Source organism: Callospermophilus lateralis, chromosome 15 (assembly GCF_048772815.1).
Source record: "Callospermophilus lateralis isolate mCalLat2 chromosome 15, mCalLat2.hap1, whole genome shotgun sequence".
NCBI classification, from domain to species: domain Eukaryota; kingdom Metazoa; phylum Chordata; class Mammalia; order Rodentia; family Sciuridae; genus Callospermophilus; species Callospermophilus lateralis.
This window is the reverse complement of record NC_135319.1, coordinates 19649309-19672741: the sequence shown is the minus strand read 5'-3', so window position 1 is coordinate 19672741 and position 23433 is coordinate 19649309. Positions and strand designations below refer to the sequence as shown.

General features: G+C 35.3%; 2 protein-coding genes across 2 annotated transcripts; both read left to right on the top strand.

Annotated features, from left to right (window-relative positions):
• The first annotated feature begins 4338 nt into the window (after positions 1-4338).
• Positions 4339-6055, top strand: LOC143381535 (olfactory receptor 6E1-like). The gene is made up of 2 exons (XM_076835196.1): positions 4339-4343; positions 5128-6055. The coding sequence occupies exons 1-2, from the start codon at positions 4339-4341 to the stop codon at positions 6053-6055; spliced, it is 933 nt and encodes a 310-aa protein (XP_076691311.1).
• A 15943-nt stretch (positions 6056-21998) lies between these two features.
• LOC143381368 (olfactory receptor 6C75-like) lies at positions 21999-22949 on the top strand. The gene has a single exon (XM_076834954.1). It carries the CDS (start codon positions 22011-22013, stop codon positions 22947-22949), a length of 939 nt encoding a protein of 312 aa, XP_076691069.1. The 5' UTR covers positions 21999-22010.
• Positions 22950-23433: the final 484 nt, after the last annotated feature.

Sequence of the window (23433 nt, the reverse complement as noted above, 5' to 3'; positions counted from 1 at the left end):
AACAGAGCTAGAGTAACAAAAACTGCCTGCATGCTTCTTGGCATAAACACAGACACATTGACCAACCATACTGAGGACACAGAGACAAACCCACACATACACAGTCATCTGATCCTTGACAAAGGTCCCAAACACATACTTTGGAGAAAAGACAGCCTTTTAAACAAATGGTGCTGGGACAACTGGTTGTCCAAATATAGAAGAATGAAACTAGAACCTTGTCTCTCATCCTGCACAAAATTCAACTCAAAATGGATCCAGGACCTTGGCATAGACCAGAAACTATGCAACTTCTAGAAGAAAATGTGAGGTCAACGCTCCAACTTTTAGATACAGACAACCATCATCTTAATAGGGCCCCAAAAGCTCACTAAATAATGCTAAGAGTTAATAAATTATATACAATTAAATTAAAAATCTCATCCACAGCAAAGAAAACAGTTAGAAATATGAAAAGAGAACCCAAGGAATGGGAGAAAGTCTTAGCCAGCTACTCTTCTCACAGAGGATTAAATATATCTAGAATACATAAAGAGCTCAAAAACCTTTAGATCAAAAATTCAAATAACAAAATTAATAAATGGGCAAATGAATTGAACATCCACTTCTCAAAAATAAGGCATACAAACGGCAAACAAATACATAAAAAATAGTTCAACATCATTAATAGTTAGAGAAATGCAAATCAAAACAACACTGAGATTTCATCTCACACCAGTCAGAATAGAGGTCATTGAGAATACAGATACTAATAAATGATGGAGAGGATGTGCAGGAAAAGAAATATTTTCACACTGTTGGTGGGACAGTAAATTATTACAACAACTAGGAAATCAAAATATGGAGTCTCATCAAAGACTAGGCATGGAACCATCTTATGATCCAGCCATATAACTCCTTGGTATACATCCTAAAGATTTACAGTCAGCATACTACAGTGATATATACATATCCATGTTTATAGCACAGTAGACAAACTCTGGAACCAGATTAGATGTCCATCATTGGATAAATGGATAAAGAAAATGTGGTATATCTATACAATGGAGCTTTATTTGGCCTTAAAAAAAATAATGGCATTTGCAGGATGAATGATGGGACTAGACATCACCACATTAATCAAAATAAGTCAAACTCAGAAATTTAAAGGTCATATGTTTTCTCTCATATGTGGAAACTACAGAGTAAAAAGAAAAACCAAAGCGGGGTGGATCAAAGGGATTAGTGGAGAAAAGAGATCAAGGAGTGAGTATCAATAAGGGATGGAGAAAGTACTGAAAGTGATACTGGCCAAGTTATATTGTTATGTGCATGGGTGAATATGTAACAACAAGCCTCATCAATATGTCCAACTATAATGCACCAATTAAAAATTATTAAAAAAAAAATACCTTCCTGCAAAGAAAATTCCAGATGTGACTACTGTATATCATATTAAGAAAATATTTGGTAGGTATTAAAAATAAAAATAGAAATACAGCAGGAAGAAATGCTTATGAACTACATTAATTGAGACAGTGTAGGATTTTTTTTCTTTTTTTGACACTGGAGATTGAACCCAGGGGCACTCAACCACTGAGTCACATCCCCAGCCCTATTTTTTATTTTATTCAATAGTGTATCACTTAATTGATTATTGACTCGACATTGCTGAGGATAGCTTTGAACTCATGATCCTCATGCCTCATCTTCCCCAGCCACTGAGATTAAAGGTGTGTGCCACCATGCCTGGCAATTTCCTTGTTTTCTTTTCTTTTTTCCTAGATTTGTATTTTTATTTATCTATAGCACTTTTAAGTGTATCATTTTGAATAGCTAGTTTAGTGCTTTTTTTACATATTATTTATTTTTTTTCAGAGAACTTCCTTTGGCCATTCTTTTTGGTTAAACATGCTGGTGACAGATTCTTATTTTTCCTTTATCTGAGAATATCTTAATTTATACTTCATTCCTGGAGAATGTTTTCACTTTATATAAAATTCTGGACACAGGAGTCTATATGCAGAAATTTATTTTTTCAGTAATATTGTGACATTTCTTTCTGAACTCCATGGTTTTTGAATGAGAAATCAATCGCAATGTGAATTTCTTTTCCACTTAGACAGTGTACTGTTTCCCTTTTGTAGCATTAAAATATTTTTGACTTTGATCATCAAATGTTTGCATTTTGTCTTAGTTTGGATACTTTGATTTTATTCTATTTGGGGTTCATGTACCTCCTTGAATGGGTTATGTCATATGCAAAATTTGGGAAAACCTTTGACCTGTTTCTCCTGTGTTCAGGACTCTAGACTCCAGCAACATGAATGTTAGACATTTGTCCCTAGATCCATGAGATTATTTACTTTTTCTTTAGTGCCTTATGTTCCTTTTGTTGAGTTTCCATGGTTCTACCTTCTAGTACATTTATTTTCCCATTTCCTCAACTCCATTGTTGAGCCTATCAATTGAATTTTAAATTCTCATTTATTATATTTTTCAGTTTCAGAATTTTTATTTGATTATTTTTATTGCTTCTGATCCTTGACTGAAACTATTTGTTTCCTGAGAGTTTCTATCTTAAAAAAAAATTGTTTCATTCTGTTTGTAATTCAATGAGGCTTTTTAAAAATGGTCACTTCAAATTCTTGCTTCAGATTACCCCTGTCATAGCGTTGTTGGTGTCTATTGATTATCTTTCTAAATTAAATATGAGATCCTCCAGGTTCTTGGTATTGCAAATGATTTTCAACTAAAAATGGACATTTGGGGTATTCTGACACTCTGACACCCATTTAAACCTCATGCTTTATCTGACTTTCTTGGACATTGCCTTGGCAGAGTAGGGGGAACTCCACTTCATTACTGCTGTGCAGGGGTCCAGTTTCCACACTTGTACTTTCATCCTCACCTTAGCAACATGGTGCAGTTTGGGAATTTATAAAACCTGGGGAGATTAAATGTACCCCACTTTTAAAGATTTTCATAAAGATCAACTCAGACAAATATTTGGTCCATATTAATTTCATGCGAAATGATGAGAGAGTAGTAGTAATAATGGACTATTCACAACATGCCTGTTAGGGATCTCTCCCACCCACCAGGGATCTTCCAGGGACATTGGTCTCTAGGTGTGTTTGTTCCATCTTCTCCTAATGTTGTCTGTTGTGTCTTGGCACTGCCCACTGTTCCTAGTGGATCCTGACTGGTGTCAAGAGACAGTACAAGGCTACACATATGTTGGGTGAATTCCTACCCCTTTCATTCTGCTCCCAGTGATGCAGGTATCCTCCCCAGTCTGGAGAAGTGGAGGACTGGCAAACCTAGTGCCCTGGAATGCATGTTAGAGAAACACTATGTAAGGAATCTGTGTGGTCATCCTGTCCTTGAGTATTCATATGCCCCCAAAGTAGGGTGTCCTGCCTGGGAAACTGATGCAAGAGCAGAAACAGGATGGAAGGCTGGGGGGACTGAGGATGCAAGGAGGGTATGAAAGCTTTTGGATTTCCAAAGGAACTCGCTCCCAAGTTCCAGCAGAACATTTAGGAAATATGTGTTTTTCTTTCCTCTTCAGGATCTCATCAGGGAAGATTTCCCCTGAGCCATCACTATGGTTGATCCCACTCTTGGAAAGTGAATTTACTGAAAGATGATTAGCAGAGGTGATCCACATGTTGAATTTTCACTGAGGCAAATTAAGGACATGTAAAATTCAAGTGTTTATTCATTTACATTTCATCTGCTGAGAGCAGCATTTTAGTTTCTTTGGAAGAGTAAAAGAGCAGAATATAGGTCTGTTTACTGTGAGCTTCCTGTGGGTAAGTATGTAGATTTTGTGTATTGGAGAATCTTGCCATTCATTTCTTGTTAACTGAAGTAGTTTATTTCTCCTTAAGCTGATCTCTCACACTAAAAATGTGGAAGCATTTGATTTAGTTAAATCAGACAGCTGGTTCTGTTATTTGACAATACTAGTTTACCAGAATGACAAAGGCTCACAAAAAGAAAATTTTATGAATTTTAAAGGGGAAAAATAGGGGCTGGGGATTGGGCTCAGTGGTAGAGAGCATGCCTAACATGTGTGAGTACCTCAATTTGATCCTCAGCACACAGTATAAATTAAATAAAGCTATTGTGTCCTCCTACAACATATATATATATAAATTGGGGGAATATTTATTGTATTTTGTAAATAAAAGGAATAAGGAGTCAGAAAATAATTGCTGGAGTTGAGTCATGAAATCCTTCTTTGTGTTTTTTTTTTAAATTAATTACTTATTTATTTTCTTGGAAGATATTCATAAACATTGAACTAAAAAAATCGGAAGATAGAAATTCTCCTGTATACTGACCATAAGCATGGGGTAAATGTAAAATACTTATCTTTTACTGATCTATTGAAGGAACTAAATCAAAATGGCCTGGGTTAAATCCCCAACAATCTGTTTAGAATTGGTATGTGACTCCTTTAAACTAAATTACTTCAGAGGGCTACAGTTGGAAACTCAGAAAGTTGTCCTATGAAAAGTACTATGGCCCCTAATATGGAAATAAACAGTAAGATAGAATAAAGCAATATTTTAAGGTGATGGCCGATTTCCATAATCATGAGTGCATAATGTTTGTTTGCTCTGGTGCTGCACATTAAACCCAGGGCTTTACACATGGTATAAAAACCTTCTACCATAGAACTACATTCAATGCCGCATTTCCTTTTTAGTTATAATTTTTCGTTCACAATGTTGATTTTCTGGCTGCATGACGTGCTATCTTACCAGAAATACATTGCTTGATCACGTATATAACTAAAGAGATGAACTTTTTCCCAGTGAGCTATAAACTATGTAGAAAAATACAAATATGATTAGAAGCACACTATTCTTTATGAAAATGGGGAGCTACATGAACATTTCTTACTTATCCAGGAAGGATGCATGCATATAAACAGTCACAGATTAAAATAACTTATTTTTACTTAACAGAGGGCAAAAAAATCAACATATTAAATATAATGTTTTAAAATAATTAATAAGCCTGATTGCCATGCCTGGTTATTTTACTTGTTCTTCATTCTTCAGTCATGACACTGCAAAATAGCTCAACAACAAGTGAGTGAAGAAATGGAAAAGCTGGTGGAGGGGGACTAAGGAACAGGACAACAGTGCATGAGTTCATTCTGCAGGGGTTTCCTGCAGTGCAGCACCTGGGTTACATCTTCTTCCTGATACACTTGCTTGCATATCTGACCTCCATCATGGGAAACATGCTCATAATCACAATAATCTGGGCAGACCATCGTCTCCAGACACCTATGTACTTCTTCCTCAGCAATTTCTCCTTTATAGAGTGCTGCTTTATAACCTCAGTTATTCCAAAATTGCTGACCATCTTTCTGTCAGGGAGGCAAACAATTTCCTTTGCTGCCTGCTTCACACAAGACTTCATCTTTCTTTTCCTGGGAGCAACTGTATTCTTTCTTCTGTCTGTGTTATCCCTGGACCGATACCTGGCCATTTGCAAACCTTTGCATTATCCCACTATCATGAACCCAAGGATGTGTTACCTTCTGGTTGCTTCCTGCTTAGCTTTGGGGTTCTTCTTCATGGTGGTTCCAGTTGCAATGCTTTCCCAGTTAACCTTCTGTGGCCCCAATGTCATCCCTCACTTTTTCTGTGATTTTGGACCTCTGACAAATCTCTCCTGTTCTGACACCAGATCTATTGAAATATTGTTCTTCAACCTTGTTTTTTTCATCCTTGTTTCATCCCTGGTTATAACCATCATTGCATACAGCAACATAGTAGTCACAATCATGCGTCTTCCATCAGCCAAGGAGCGACAAAGAGCTTTCTCCACCTGCTCTTCTCACCTCTTGGTCCTCTCACTGATGTATGTCAGTTCTGTCTTCATATATATAAAACCAAACCAAGCGAGCAGGCTGGACTCCCACAGGGAGGCTGCTCTTGTGAATACAGTAGTGACCCCACTGCTGAATCCTGTGATTTATACCCTGCGCAACAAGCAGGTCCACCAGGCTCTGAGAGATGCTCTGTCAACGGTGAAACTGAAGAAATAGAACCACAATCTCAGAGGGGGAATCCCTTCTACTTCGGATATAAATTCTAATTCATGTCTTCTACACAAATCTCCTAATATGTTAGTTTTTCACCTTCTACTTTTTTATTTTTTAAATAAGGGCTAATTTATCCAATAATCCAATCTGAAAGCTCTAATAGTCCTTACACTGAAATGGCAGTGTCTTCCTAAACCTTTTTATCAGTTTTAAATCAGTAGAACTTAAAGTGTTTTAATGGATAACCACATATGCATAACTTTATTTGTTGCATGAGAAATTTTAAAAGTGGAAAGATGTGGTTTCAAGTATGTAATTGTGGTAAGAACAAGTGGACAGAAGGAAATTCATTAGTTTTAAGAATATCCAAATGATTCAAGGACAGATTTAACATGTATTTTGAAGGAAATTTATATCTACATAGCTGAATTGCTAGCAATAAATTACATAAAATATTCATATAATTATTTTTAATACTGAATATTCTGTATATACATAGAAGTAATCATAGTTCCAGTTCCCACTGTGGTGAAGGCATATAAACATCTCTAGCTAGAAGTGAAAGTTCCCATTGACTTTGATGTTTTTCAAGACTGATTTCAGTACCTGAAGACTTAAAGATGAAGGACAATATCTGGTGCCCCGTTATCTGGTGCCCCGTAATGCAACTTAAATAAACTCTGTCTCTGTAGAAGAAGCAAATTGGAATGACAAAATGTAGTTTGTTATAGACAGAGAACCAACAAAGAAAATGGAATCATCATAACAGGACACTAGTAAATTTTGGTGTTGTCATACATTTTCATTATAGTTATTGTGGTGGTAATTTCACAGGGATTTAAATCTGTTCACCAAGAAAATTGGACCTCAAAGATGTCAAAATATAATAGATTACTTGTAGAGTTCATTATTTACCAAGGAGACCTCAACACAATATTTCAAAAGGCAATCAAGCTGATTAGAATGGAATATCAAAATTCTCAATTCAAAATAAGATCGGAAAGAAGAATCAAATGACTATAAAATAGAGGGTCCAAGTGGAAACATGTAGATAATAGAGTTAAAGCTACTTTTATGACAATAGCATTAAGTGTAAATGGATTAAGCACACCAATTAAAAGGCAGAGGTTACAAACTGGGGTGTAAAGGAAAACTTCATTATTGATTAAAAGCACAACATCAAAACATGTAGTGAGACAGAGGGTAAAATGAAAGGAACACAAAAACCAGTCAAAAGAAAACTTATGTGAGTATAGTAATATCAAATAAAAGAGAATTCATAACAAGGTGTTTTTAAACAGGTTAGTAAGTTAATTTATAAAATAAAGGAATTAAATAATCAAGGGTACATCAGGCTGGGTGGTACACACATATAACCCCTGCTTCTTGGGAGGTTGAGGTGGGAGATTCAGAAATTAAGTTTAGCCTGAGCAACTGAAGAAGAATCTGTCTCCCAAACAATAAAGATTGGCATACAACTCAGTTATATCAGTTATAGAGCATTTGCTTACCATGTACAAGGCTCTGTGTTCAATTCCCCAGTACCTCAAAAAAAACACAGGATACAAAATCTCTCTCTCTCTCTCTCTCTCTCTCTCTCTCTCTCTCTCTCTCTCACACACACACACACACACACACACACACAGACACACACACACACACATACACACATACACACACATACAAACACACACACATATGTACATTATGATAGAGCTTAAATACACTTGAAAGAAAAATTGGAAGAATTAAAAGTAGAAAAAAAATCCATAGACGTTGATAGAGGTATTAACATCGCTGATCCAATAATTTATAGTAATTTATAGTGAAAGCACAAAAACATTAGTAAGAGTATCAAAGATTTGTACAACTCTCTTGACTAAGTGGATTTAATTGATAATCACAATTATATTTCACATTGCAGAATACACATTATTTTTATGGGCTTATGGGAATGTCACCAAGATATATTTTATAGTGGGTTATAAAATAAATCTTGAAAATATGCAGAATATGTTCTCCAATCACAACTAAATTAAATAAGAAATCAATAACAACAATTAATATAGTGGGTTATCAATATTTGGATATTAACAACTGTCTAAATTTCATTAGAAAATATGTTGCAAAAAAAATTATAGTAGAACTTCCCAATATATCTGGACTATAACTTAAAGTAATAGTTATTTAAAAAGAAGAAAGTATAAAATGAACTATTTATGCTTTTAATTTTAAAGGTAAGAAAAGGAAGTTAAATACAAAGTAGGCATGGAAGCTTGTATAAACATATACTTGTAGATTAAACAATTAAATAGAAAACAAAAAAAAATTCATTCTTCTAAATGATTCTTACATTTTATCAAACTTTTAATAGGACTCGCTAGAGAAAATGCGATGGAATAAATTGATTATTGTGTCAAGAAAGATAGGGCACATCACTACAAACTGTACAGATACAAAAATGATAATAATGTAATATTATGATCAACTTAAAGCTAATAATTTTGGTAAGTAAGATGAAATGGACTATTACCTTCAAAGGTACAATTGACTAAACACAAGAAGAAACAGATTGAAACAGTTTTTGAGACAAGACATAGGAAACTACTCTCACCACTCCTGCTTAATATAGTGCTAGAAATTCTAGTGCAAGAAATTAGGCAAGAGAAGGAAATAAAAGGGATAAAAATTGGAAAGGAAAAAGTCAAAATATTACTGTTTGCAGATGCTAAGTTCCTATACTTAAAAAATCCAAAAGACTGCTAGAGTTAATAAACAAATTTGGTAAAGTATCATGGTACAAAATCAACACACCAAAATCAATAGCTCTCCTATATACCAACAACAAATATGCTGAGAAAAAAATCAGAAAAACGCTTCCATTCAAAATAACTTCAAAAGGAAAATGATTAAGATACCTGAGAATATATTTAAGCTAAGAGATGAAAGGACTATACAATACAAACTACAAATCATTGAGGAAAACTTCAGACAATGGAAAGACCACCCATGTTCACGATGTTCATGAATAGGCAAAAATAATATTTTTAAATGGTCATACTACTAAAAGTAAATTTTGCATTCGATGCAATTCCTATAAAAATACCAATAACATTCTTCACAGAACTAGAAAAACCTGAGTAAAATTTATTTGGAAGAATAAAAGAAATAGAATTGCCATTGCAATATGTTTTTGTTTTTTAATTTGTTTTAATTAGTTATACATGACAGTAGAATGCATTTATGCACTTTGATGTATCACACATAGATGGGGTGTAATTTCTCATTTTTCTGAGTGTACAGGTTGCAGAATCATATTGGTCATGCAGTCACATATATACATATAGTAATAATGTCTGTTTCCTTCTACTATCTTTCCTATCCCCAAAGCCCCTCCTCTTCCCTTTCCACACATCCCTCTACCTAATCTATGGTATTGCTATTCATTTCTAGTGCACTCTACCTTATTGTGCCAAAGCAATGTTAAGCCAAAAAAGCAATGCCAGAGGCATCAAAGTATCTATCTTTAAATTATTTAACAGAGCTAGAGTAACAAAAAATTGTATGCATGCTTCTGGCATAAAAACAGACACATTGACCAACCATACTGAAGACACTGATACAAACCCACACATGCACAGTCATCTGATCCTTGACAAAGGTCCCTAAAACATACTTTGGAGAAAAGACAGCCTTTTAAATAAATGATGCTGAGACAACTGGATGTCCAGATGTAGAAGAATGAAACTAGAACCTTGTCTCTCATCCTGCACAAAAATCAACTCAAAATGGATCCAGGACCTTGGCATAGACCAGAAACTATGCAAATCTAGAAGAAAATATGGGGTCAATGCTCCAGCTTTTAGGCACAGGCAACAACTATCTCAATAGGACCCCTAAAGCTCACTAAATAATTCTAAGAATTAATAAATGGGATACAATTAAATTAAAAATCTCATCCATAGCAAAGAAAACAATTGGAAACTTGAATAGAAAACCCAAGGAATGGGAGAAAGTCTTAATGAGCTACTCTTCTCACAGAGGATTAAATATGTAGAATATATAAAGAGCTCAAAAAACTTACATCAATAAATCAAATAACCCAATTAATAGATGGGCAAAAAACTGAATAGACACTTCTCAAAACAAGGCATACAAATGGCTAACACATACATGAAAAAATGTTCAACATCATTAGTAGTTAGCAAATTCAAACAACACTGAGATTTCATCTCACACCAGTCAGAATGGCAATCATTGAGAATACAGATAATAATAAAGGATGATGGATGTTGGAGAGGATGTGCAGGAAAAGGAATACTTTCACATTGTTGGTGGGATGGAAAATTAGTACAACAAATATGGAAATCAGTATGGAGGCTCCTCAAAGACTAGGCATTGAACCATCTTATAACCAGCTATACCACTCCTTGGTGTTTTCCCCAAATATTTGAAGTGAGCATACTACAGTGATACATGCATACCCATGTTTATAGCAATAGAGAGTTCACAGTAGAAAAATTCTAGAACCAGACTAGATGTCCATCATTGGTTGAATGGATAATGAAAATATGGTTTATATATGCACAATGGAGCTTTATTCAACCTTAAAAAATGATGGCATTTGCAGGACTAAGAATGGAACTAGAGATCATCACATTAATCAAAATAAGTCAAACTCAGAAATTTAAAGCTCATATGTTTTCTCTCATATGTGGAAACTACAGAGTAAAAAGGAAAACCATAGCGGGGGGTGGATCAAAGGGAGATCAGTGGACAAAAGAAATCCAGGAGTGGGTATCAATGAGGGAAGGGGAAAGTGCTGGGAAGTGATATTGGCCAACTTACATTTAAATTTTTTTTTACTTATATATGACAGAGGAATGCATTTCAATTTCTATTACACATATAGAGCACAATTTTTCATATTTCTGGTTGTATACAAAGTATATTCACACCACTTCATGTCTTCATACATGTACTTTGAATAATAAAGATCATCACATTCTACCCTGCCAATTAATAAATGGGCAAATCATCACATTCCACCCTTCCCCCTCCCTTCCTCTCCCACACCTCTGCCCTATCTAGAGTTCTTCTAATCCTCTCATGCTCCCCCTCCCTATCCCACTATGAATCAGCCTCCTTATAACAAAGATATAAGGAGGCATTTGTGGTTTTTTTTGTGTGTGTGTGATTGGCTAATTTCATTTAGCATTATCTTCTCTAACTCCTTCCATTTACCTGCAAATTCCATGATTTTATTCTCTTTTATTGATGAGTAATATTCCATTATGTATATATGCCACATTTTTTATCCATTTATCTATTGAAGGGCATCTAGGTTGGTTCCTCAGTTTAGCTATTGTGAATTGTGCTGCTATAAACATTGATTTGGCTGTGTCCCTGCAGTATGCTGTTTTTAAGTATAAGTTTTTGAGTATAGAGTGAGGAGAGAAATAGCTGGGTCAAGTGGTGGTTCCATTCCCAATTTTCAAAAAAATTTTCATATTGCTTTCCATATTGGATGTACCAATTTGCAGTTCCACCAGCAAAGTACAAGAGTATCTTTTCCCCACATCCTCACCAGCCTCACCATCCTCACCACTTATTGTTGTTTTTCTTCATAATAGTTGTCATTCTGACTGGAGTGAGATGGAATCTTAGTGGTTTTTATTTGCATTGTGTGAGTGATCAATTTTTGCCTGTATTTGCTCATTTGGGTTATTCTTTAATTCACAGATCATTTTAAATATAAACCTTCTGAACTCCTTCTCTGACATTTCATCAACTTTGCTGTCCATGTGATATGTTATTATAATGTCCTGGTTTGTTTTGGGCACTTTCCTCCCTTGTTTTTTCATGTTGTATATGTGTCTTCCTTTCTTGCATTATGGAGCTGAGATATTACAGATTCTTCCCTATATTCACCTGGTACCTGTGCAGATTGTCTGTACCTCACCTTAATGTTGGGCTTACAGACTCTGCTGGTGTCCCTCAATGAATGCTACTGAACCTAGGATCTAGGTCCTGTGCAAGTTGGTGTGGGTCAATCTAGACTCCTGAGCTTGGCTGCCCTTCAGAGAGCGCTGGTCAGAAGGGGCGGTCCTGCACCCAAGTCTAGGCTCTGACAGGTGTCTGGGGAAGGAGTGTAAAGGGGAAGGAGTGTAAAGGGCCTATTGAGAGCCTGGGTTCCAGTGGCTGGTGTGGGCGGTCTGGGCTTCAAATTATATTGTTATATTATGTGCATGTGTGAATATGTAAAAAAAAATTATTAATATGTTCAACTATAATGCACCAATTAAAAACTATTGAAGGAAAAATACTGCCTTGCAAAGAAAATTCCAGATGTGATCACTGTAAGAAAATATTTGGTAAGTATTAAAAATAACAATAGGCAGAAAAACAGTGGGAAGAAATGTTTATGAACTATATTAATTGAGACAGTGTAGGATTTTTTTTTTTTCTTTTTCTGGTACTGGAGATTGAAACCAGGAGCACTCAACCACTGAGCCACATCCCCGGCTCTCTTTTGTATTTTATTTAGAAACAGGGTCTCACTGAGTATATTATTGAGTGACATTTCAGAGGCTGGCTTTGAATTTATAATCCTCATACCTCATCCTCACCAGCCACTGGGATTAAAAGTGTGTGCCACCATGCCTGGCAATTTTCTTGTTTTCTTTTCTTTTTTTCTAGTTATCTATTTTTAATTTATCTACAGTACTTTTGAGTGTGTTACTTTGTATAGCTAGTGATTTTTTTAACATTATTTATTTTTGTTTAGAGTACTTCCTTTGGCCATTCTTATTTGGTTAAGCATGCTGGTGACAGATTCTTATTTTTCTGTATCTGAGAATGTCTTAATTTATACTTTATTCCTGAAGAATGTTTTCACGTAATATAAGATTCTAGAAGCAGGAGTCTATATAAGAGAAAGTTCTTTCTTCAGCAGTTGAGCAATATTGGGACTTTTTTTTTTTCTAAATTCCATGGTTTTTGATGAGAAATCCATCATCATTTGAATTTCTTTTCCACTTAGGAAGTGTGCTGTTTCCCTTCTGCAGCATTAAAATATTGTTGTCTTTGATCATCAAATATTTTCATTTTGTCTTAGTTTGGATACTTTGGTTTTATTCTATGTGGGGTTCATCTACCTCCTTGAATGGGTTATGTCATATGTAAAATTTGGGAAAAACTTTGACCTGTTTCTCCTGTGTTCAGGACTCCAGACTCCAGCAACATCAATGTTGGACATTTTGTCCCTAGATCCATGAGATTATTTACTTTTTATAGTGTCTTATGTTCCTTTTGTTGAGTTTAGTTTCCATGGTTTTACCTTCTAGTTCATTTATTTTCCCATTTCCTCAACTCCATTGTTGAGCCTATCAATTGAGTATCAAACTCTCATTTATTATATTTTTCAGTTTCAGAATTTTTATTTGATTATTTTTTTATTTCTTCTAATCCTTGATTAAAACTATTTTTTCCTGAGACTTTCTATTTTAAAAAATTGTTTTCATTATGTAATTCAATGAGGTATTTTTACAATGGCAGATTCAAATACTTCCATATAATTCTAATTCCTCTGTCATAGCGATGTTGATGTCTATTGTCTTTTAAAATTAAATATGAGATCCTCCAGGTTCTTGGTATTGCAAATGATTTTCAACTGAAAATGGACATTTGGGGTATTCTGACACTCTGACACCCATTTAAACCTCATGCTTTATCTGACTTTCTTGGACATTGCTTTGGCAGAGTAAGGGGGAACTCCACTTCATTACTGCTGTGCAGGGGTCCAGTTTCCACACTTGTACTTTCATCCTCACCTTAGCAACATGGTGCAGTTTGGGACTTTATAAAACCTGGGGAGATTAGATGTATCCCACTTTTAAAGATTTTCATAAAGATCAACTCAGACAAATATTTGGTCCATATTAATTTCATGTGAAATGATGAGAGAGTAGTAGTAATAATGAACTATTCACAACATGCCTGTTAGGGATCTCACCCACCCACCAGGGATCTTCCAGGGACATTGGTCTCTAGGTGTGTTTGTTCCATTTTCTAATGATGTCTGTTGTGTCTTGGCACTGCCCACTGTTCCTAGTGGATCCTGACTGGTGTCAAGAGACAGTACAAGGCTACACATATGTTGGGTGAATTCCTACCCCTTTCATTCTGCTCCCAGTGGTGCAGGTATCCTCCCCAGTCTGGAGAAGTGGAGGACTGGCAAACCTAGTGCCCTGGAATGCATGTTAGAGAAACACTATGTAAGGAATCTGTGTGGCCATCCTGTCCTTGAGTATTCATATGCCCCCAAAGTAGGGTGTCCTGCCTGGGAAACTGATGCAAGAGCAGGAACAGGATGGAAGGCTGGGGGGACTGAGGATGCAAGGAGGGTATGAAAGCTTTTGGATTTCCAAAGGAACTCGCTCCCAAGTTCCAGCAGAACATTTAGGAAATATGTGTTTTTCTTTCCTCTTCAGGATTTCATCAGGCAAGATTTCCCCTGAGCCATCACTATGGTTGATCCCACTCTTGGAAGGTGAATTTACTGAAAGATGATTAGCAGAGGTGATCCACTTGTTGAATTTTCACTGAGGCAAATTAAGGACATGTAAAATTCAAGTGTTTTTTTCATTTACATTTCATCTGCTGAGATCAGCATTTTAGTTTCTTTGGAAGAGTAAAAGAGCAAAATATAGGTCTGTTTACAGTGAGCTTCCTGTGGGTGAGTATGTGGACTTTATGTGATTGGAGAATCTTGCCATTCATTCCTTGTTAACTGAAGTAGTTTATTTCTCCTTAAGCTGAGCTCTTACACTAAAAATGTGGAAGCATTTTATTTAGTTAAATCAGACAGCTGGTTCTGTTATTTGACAATACTAGTTTACCAGAATGACAAAGGCTCACAAAAAGAAAATTTTATGAATTTTAAAGGGGAAAAATAGGGGCTGGGGATTTGGCTCAGTGGTAGAGAGCATGCCTAACATGTGTGAGTACCTCAATTTGATCCTCAGCACACAGTATAAATTAAATAAAGCTATTGTGTCCTCCTACAACATATATATATATATATATATATATATATATATATATATATATATATATATATATATAAATTGGGGCAATATTTATTGTATTTTGTAAATAAAAGGAATAAAGAGTCAGAAAATAATTGCTGGAGTTGAGTCATGAAATCCTTCTTTGTGTTTTTTTTTAAATTAATTACTTATTTATTTTCTTGGAAGATATTCATAAACATTGAACTAAAAAAATCGGAAGATAGAAATTCTCCTGTATACTGACCATAAGCATGGGGTAAATGTAAAATACTTATCTTTTACTGATCTATTGAAGGAACTAAATCAAAATGGCCTGGGTTAAATCCCCAACAATCTGTTTAGAATTGGTATGTGACTCCTTTAAACTAAATTACTTCAGAGGGCTACAGTTGAAAACTCAGAAAGTTGTCCTATGAAAAGTACTATGGCCCCTAATATGGAAATAAACAGTAAGATAGAATAAAGCAATATTTTAAGGTGATGGCCGATTTCCATAATCATGAGTGCATAATGTTTGTTTGCTCTGGTGCTGCACATTAAACCCAGGGCTTTACACATGGTATAAAAACCTTCTACCATAGAACTACATTCAATGCCGCATTTCCTTTTTAGTTATAATTTTTCGTTCACAATGTTGATTTTCTGGCTGCATGACGTGCTATCTTACCAGAAATACATTGCTTGATCACGTATGTAACTAAAGAGATGAACTTTTTCCCAGTGAGCTATAAACTATGTAGAAAAATACAAATATGATTAGAAGCACACTATTCTTTATGAAAATGGGGAGCTACATGAACATTTCTTACTTATCCAGGAAGGATGCATGCATATAAACAGTCACAGATTAAAATAACTTATTTTTACTTAACAGAGGGCAAAAAAATCAACATATTAAATATAATGTTTTAAAATAATTAATAAGCCTGATTGCCATACCTGGTTATTTTACTTGTTCTTCATTCTTCAGTCATGACACTGCAAAATAGCTCAACAACAAGTGAGTGAAGAAATGGAAAAGCTGGTGGAGGGGGAACTAAGGAACAGGACAAGAGTGCATGAGTTCATTCTGGAGGGGTTTCCTGCAGTGCAGCACCTGGGTTACATCTTCTTCCTGATACACTTGCTTGCATATCTGACCTCCATCATGGGAAACATGCTCATAATCACAATAATCTGGGCAGACCATCGTCTCCAGACACCTATGTACTTCTTCCTCAGCAATTTCTCCTTTATAGAGTGCTGCTTTATAACCTCAGTTATTCCAAAATTGCTGACCATCTTTCTGTCAGGGAGGCAAACAATTTCCTTTGCTGCCTGCTTCACACAAGACTTCATCATTCTTTTTCTGGGAGCTTCTGCATTCTTTCTTTTGTCTGTGTTATCCCTGGACCGATACCTGGCCAATCAACTCAAATGGATCTCAGACCTTGGCATAAACCAAAAACTATGCAACTTCTAGAAGAAAATGTGGGGTCAATGCTCCAGCTTTTAGGCCTAAAAGCTCACTAAATAATTCTAAGAATTAACAAATGGGACACAATTAAATTAAAAATCTCATCCACAGCAAAGAAAACAATTGGAAATGTGGAAAGAGAACCCAAGGAATGGGAAAAAGTCTTTGCCAACTACTTTTTCCACAGAGGGTTAAATATCTAGAATACATAAAAAGCTCAAAAAACTTTACACCAAAAATTCAAATAACCCAATTAATAATAGGCAAATGAATTAAATAGACCCTTCTGAAAATAAGGCATAGAAATGGATAACAAATACATGAAAAAAAGTTCAATATCATCAGTAGTTAGGGAAGTATAAACCCAAATGACACTTAGATTTCATCTCATACCAGTAAGAATGGCAGTCATTGAGAATACAGATACTAATAAATGTTGGAGAGGATGTGCAGGAAAAGGAATACTTTCACACTATTGGTGGGACTGCAATTTAGTCCAACAACTATGGAAATCAGTATGGAGGCTCCTCAAAAGACTAGGTATTGAACCATCTTATGACCCACCTATACCACTCCTTGGTATTCATCCTGAAGATTTAAAGTCAGCATACTACAGTGATACACGCATATCCATGTTTATAGCAATAGAGTTCACAGTAATCGAACTCTAGAACTAGACTAGGTGTCCATCACTGGATGAATGGATAAAAAATATGTGACACACACACACACACACACACACACACACACACACACACAATGGAGCTTTATTAAGCCATAAAAGCAATGAAAATATGGCATTTGCAGGACAATGGATGGAACTGGAGACCATCACATTAATCCAAATTAGTCAAACTCAGAAATTTAAAGGCCATATGTTTTCTCTCATATATGGAAACAACAGAGAAAAAAGGAAAACCATAGCGGGTGGATCAAATTGAGATCAGTGGGGGAAAAAGATCAAGAAGTGGGTATCAATGAGGGATTGGGAAATTGCTTGGAAGTGATATTGGCCAAATTATATTGTTATATCATGTGCATGCATGAATATGTAACAACTAATACCATTAATATGTACAACTATAATGCACCAATTATAAATTATTGAAGGAAAAATACCTACTTGCAAAGAATTCCAGATGTGACTGCTAAACATTATATTAAGAAAATATTTGCTAAGTATTAAAAACAATAATAGAAATACAGCAGGAAGAAATGCTTCTGAACTACATGAATTATGACTGTTTAGTATTTATTTATTTGTTTGTTGCTTATTTATTTATTTATTTATTTATTTTTGTACTGGTGATTGAACCCAGGGGCTTGGACCACTAAGCCACATCCCCAGCCCTATTTTGTATTTTATTTAGAGGCAGGGTCTCACTGAGTTGCTTAGTGCCTTGCTGTTGTAGAGGCTGGCTTTGAACTCACAATCCTTCTGTCTCAGCCTCCAGAGCAACTGGGATTGCAGGCATGTGCCACTGCGCCCAGCTCTGAGACAATGCAGTATTTTTGTTAGGATGGAAAAAGATACAAAAGGAACCGAATAAACAGTACAGAAATCATCCAATATGTGTAGATTAATTTTGACCTTGGTATCTATGTACTTTGATAGTAGGAAAAGAACTTTTCAGAATGTTTCCAAAGAGCCTAGATATCCACATAGAAAATTTAACCTCTACTTCAGGTGGTGCATATAACATTAGTTTGGGATAGATTATAGACTTATATGTTTAAAATATATTAGAGTTTCTGAAAGAAAACATAGACTGTTTATCTTACCTTGGGGAAGGTGAGAATTTCTGGGAAAGGACACGGAAGTACTAACCACAAAAGAAAAACACTTGGACATTGGATTTCATCAATTAGAAAAGAATTCTGCCCATTCTAATACTTCATTAATTTTTTTCCAGTATGCACCAACTAGAATTTTAATATAGGCAAGTATCCAGAATAGATAAGAAGTCTTAAGGGTAAAGAGGGGGGCAGGGCAATTAAAAATGAGTAAAAGACTTTCACAGGCACTTCACAAAAGAAATTTCAAATGTTAATAAATATGTGAAAAAGGGTTTGACATTAGCAGTACCAGGAAAATGCAAGGTATAACCAGAATAACATTCTACTGAAGAGCTGGTGTATAACTCAGTGGAAGAGTATGTGCTTAGCATGTAAGTAGCCCTGTGTTCAATAATTATATAGCTATTAAAAAAAGAGGACACTACTAGACATCAACCAGAATGCTTCCAAGAGTGTTTGTGAGAATATGGTGAACATTAAATTTCTCATGCATTGCTGATGAGAGCCTAAATCCATTTTGGAAACTGTTTCATGATTTATTAAGTTTGTTAGGACCTATCTTATTATTTAGCACTTTCACTCCAAGTTTCCTACCTAAGAGAATTGAATGCTCATACTTTCAAAAGATTGTTCAAGAATATTCATTGCACCTTTATTCATAAGCTCCCAAAATGGGAAGAAAAAATATACTCCAAAGGAAGAATGAAAAACTGATATATTGCTACAACAAACCACTACAAAGCATATAAAATAATAGATCACTGACATAAGAAAGAATATAAATGAATCTCAGAAATATGTCAAAAAAAAGCCAAACAAGAAACAAATGCTGCATTCTATTCAAGAACAAAAGTAATTTTTGTTGATAGAAATTATTTCCTTTGTGTGTTACTGAGAAGGGCACAAGGAAATTTATGGTGAAATAGTTGTCTTATAGTTTTATTAGAGTGATGAGATGGCTGTTTCTATGTGTTAAAAAAAAAAAAACGTTGATCTACACAGTTAAGATTGGCACATTTTATAATATTCAAATTACATTTCAATAAATAAAATGCTAGATTAAAGAGTCAAAAAAAAAGACAACTGTAAAAAGGTATTTGGGTTTTTTTTATTTTTTAATTGACTTTTAAAAATAAATGACAGTGGAATGCATTATAATTCTTATTATACAATTTTTCATATCTCTGGTTGTATATAAAGTATATTCACACCAATTCGTGACTTCATACATGTACTCTGGATAATGATGTCCATCACATTCCATCATCATTGCTAAACCCCTTCCCGCTCCCTTCTCTTTTGACCCCCCTTCCCTATGTAGAGTTCCTCTATTCCTCCCATGCTCCCCTTCCATACCCCACTATGAATCAGCCTCCTTATATCAGAGAAAACATTCGGCATTTGGTTTTTGGGGATTGGCTAACTTCACTTAGCTTTATCTTCTCCAATGCCATCCATTTACTGTTAAAAGGTATTTCTGCTGTTTAAGCCTGTCTTTCTTTACATACATAATTCATGATTTTACAAGTTTTATGCCTCTGGGGCAGTTATGCCAAATCTACCTCTAAAGATGTTCACAGAGAACCATGCAGATTATTGAGAATGACGGTATGTTTCCATATGCAGTAAAATATAATTAACAATATATTTTTACTGAAGTTTTCTATTTCTGACAATGAGCAATTAAATGTCCCCTGGGAATCAATTGTGATTTTAAGTCCTGAATCCTTTTTCATAATCTTCTAATGAGTGTTCCAGGGGTTTGTTCTTTTGGAATTCATGTGACCTAACTGATAATTTTAAATAATCCTCTGGTAATATGGCATAGGATCATTTAAATGTATTTTTCATTTATGACTGCAATGATTCTCACCAACTCAGAGGGTGAGCCACTCTAGTTGACAGAGAACTAGCCAAAGGGGTCCATGAACAAGGAAATTTGACCTTGGTTGTCTTCTCCTGAGTCTCTTTTGGTATGGATGCACAATGAACCAAGTTAGATATTATTGATGGACTATGTCATCATGCCCCATACAAAATAAATATGTCACAGAGTGACTGAATATGCACAGTAGAATGAATATAAATATGTTCAAGAATTCTAAATATCTGTACTCACAAATACTTGTACAGATTCTAGCATTTATTACTGTTTTCATGCTCTAGGATTTATCAGCCAGATTGCCATAGGGAAAACTGTAACAATGTTCCACTGATGGTAGTTTCTGTCTTCCTTAAATTAATTAGCCTTAATAATTTTATATTGATTAAGACATAAGTGATCCATTGATTGTTTTATAGGTCAAGGATGGGTAGATCTCACTTAAGAGTATTTTCCCTTTTTCTTTCCTTTAGCCTAGGAAAAAGATCCTGGTTTGTTGGAAGATAAAAGCAGCTCATCATTGAAGAAGCTGTGTTTCCAGTGAGCTACTTGTTGGTGAGTATTGACCATGGGAATGATACGTAATCTAATGTATCAAATATTTAAACCAGTGACTAGTTATTATTAAGCTACTATTGTGGACCATACTTAATTAAAGCAATAGGTTTGGACAAATCAAAGAATTTCAAACATGATTTAATTATAGTGACTTATTCATTAGAGCCTAATTTCCAACTGTTGTCTGGACCCATTTCACCATATTAGATATCACTTCATCTGCTCTCTAGCTAAGTAGTGGCTTAAAAATATTAATGTTCCTCTCATGATTGCTAGGAGCATCTAGGTGTGATTCCATATATACAAGAATCCTCCATTATAACAATGATGTTCACAGAAAAAGAAATGTTTAAGAGCAAGTTAATAAATGCCTTGACTGATAGCATAAGGAAATACTTCCATTCTGTGAGGTTGGTAGGATGAGAGGAACACTGATTTGCCTCCTATGTTATTCATTGAGCTTTTACGATAAGGATATACAACTATTTCCCCCATCTTTAGACATAGTTTTTAAAAATCTGTGTACAGGGAAATTATGAGATTCTATACTTGAGAGCTTTCCTCACACACTCATGGGTCTCAGTTAAAGAACTCAGGCTAATCAGATTTCAGAAAAATAACTGGATTGAAACATGGCAACAGAACCTAGATTTTTATCCGATTTTTTGGAGTACTGGAGTCAATGCATAGAACTTCATAGAATGCATATCCCAAATGAAATATAGAAACTAATATTGTAACACCCTGAAAGAATATTTTCAGTGGGGTATTAGCCTTTGATGTTATCTATTAGTCATATATTTTGTCACACAAAAAATAATGATTTTCATGTTGCCTTTTGTTATCTTACAAAGTATTTCCAAAAATACTGTTTTCCAGAAAAGTTAATTGTTTATCAAACTTATTCCCCAAAACAACAAAACTAAAATGAAAAATGCCCCCAAAATAAATTTTGAAGATCTACCATTTAACAATGGGAAAAGTTCAATATAGTTTGTAATAAACTATTTAAAAAATAGAAAACAAGTCCTCATTCAGAATAGTAACCACAAGCAGTTTGTGTTTGTTTGTTTGTTTTTTGTTTTTGTTTTGTTTTAACATGGCTGTCAATTACATTCTTTCTTGTTGGGTGGTAGTATTTTCTGTCTAACAGGTCAAAGAAGATTGATGACAGACAGGAAATTGGAGATAACCATGGGGTTTAGAAATGAGACAACCTTGTCAGAGTTCACCTTGTTGGGGTTTCCTGCAGTCCAGCATCTGGGAAAGGTCCTCTTCCTGGTGCACCTGCTGGCATACCTAGCCTCAATCACAGGAAACATGTTTATAATCACCATCACCTGGACTGACCATCGCCTTCAAACACCTATGTACTTCTTCCTCAGCAGTTTCTCTTTCTGTGAATTCTGTTTCATCACCACAGTTATTCCTAAATTGCTGTCCATCTTTCTTTTAGGACAGCAAACAATTAATTTTACATCCTGTCTCACACAAGCCTTTTCTTTTTTATTTCTTGGGTCAACAATTTTCTTCCTCATGACTGTGATGTCCTTGGATCGATACCTGGCCATTTGCAAGCCTCTACACTACCCAATTATCATGAGCCTGAAGGTATGTTTCCTTCTGGTGTTTTTCTGCTATACCTCGTCCTTCATTTTTATCACTGGTGTGATCCTGAAGGTTTCCCAGTTATCCTTTTGTGGCTCCAACATCATATCTCATTTCTTCTGTGACTTAGGCTCCTTAATCCATCTCTCCTGTTCTGAGACCAGATCTATTGAAATGCTGGCCTTTGGTATAGCTTTGTTTATCCTTTTTACATCCCTCATTATAACCATCATTGCATACAGCAACATAGTAGTCACAATCATGCGTCTTCCATCAGCCAAGGAGCGACAAAGAGCTTTCTCCACCTGCTCTTCTCACCTCTTGGTCCTCTCACTGATGTACGGCAGTTGTGTCTTCATATATGTGAAACCAAAGCAAGCGAGCAGGCTGGACTCCAACAGGGAGGCTGCTCTTGTGAACACAGTGGTGACCCCACTGCTGAACCCTGTGATTTACACCCTGCGCAACAAACAGGTCCACCAGTCTCTGAGGGATGCTCTGTCCAGGGTGAAATTGCAGAAATAGGATCAGAGAGCTTTGTGGGGAAGCTAAATCTTGTTCATCTACTTCAACTTCCCACTACGGTGGAAGTCTCCTCTACTAGAATTCCCACATGTAGTGATCTAGCTTATGTGAACTTTCACCTAGATGGATGCTGCCTGATCTTGCAACTTCTTTAATTGTATAACGTTAGTTCCCTATATTGTGCTGAACAGTATGTTCCTTACTGTTCTTCCCATTGGTCTTAAGTAAGTTCAAGTCAGACAACATTTACCTTGAGGCTAACATGTACAAATCAAATCACTGATCTTCCACATCTGTGTGTTCTCTCTCTATACATTCAACTCATTGTAGACGGGAAATATTTGGAAAAAATTGCATGTGTATATTGAATATGTACATCCTTTTGTCATTTTTCCCTTAATACAGTATAACACTACATGCATGCTATTTATATTGTAGTATATAACACACGGTATAAATAAATAGTATAAATTATCTACAAATG

Coding starts and splice junctions, on each gene's coding strand:
- LOC143381368 (XM_076834954.1), top strand. CDS start 22,011: ATGGGGTTTAGAAATGAGACAACCTTGTCAGAGTTCACCTTGTTGGGG.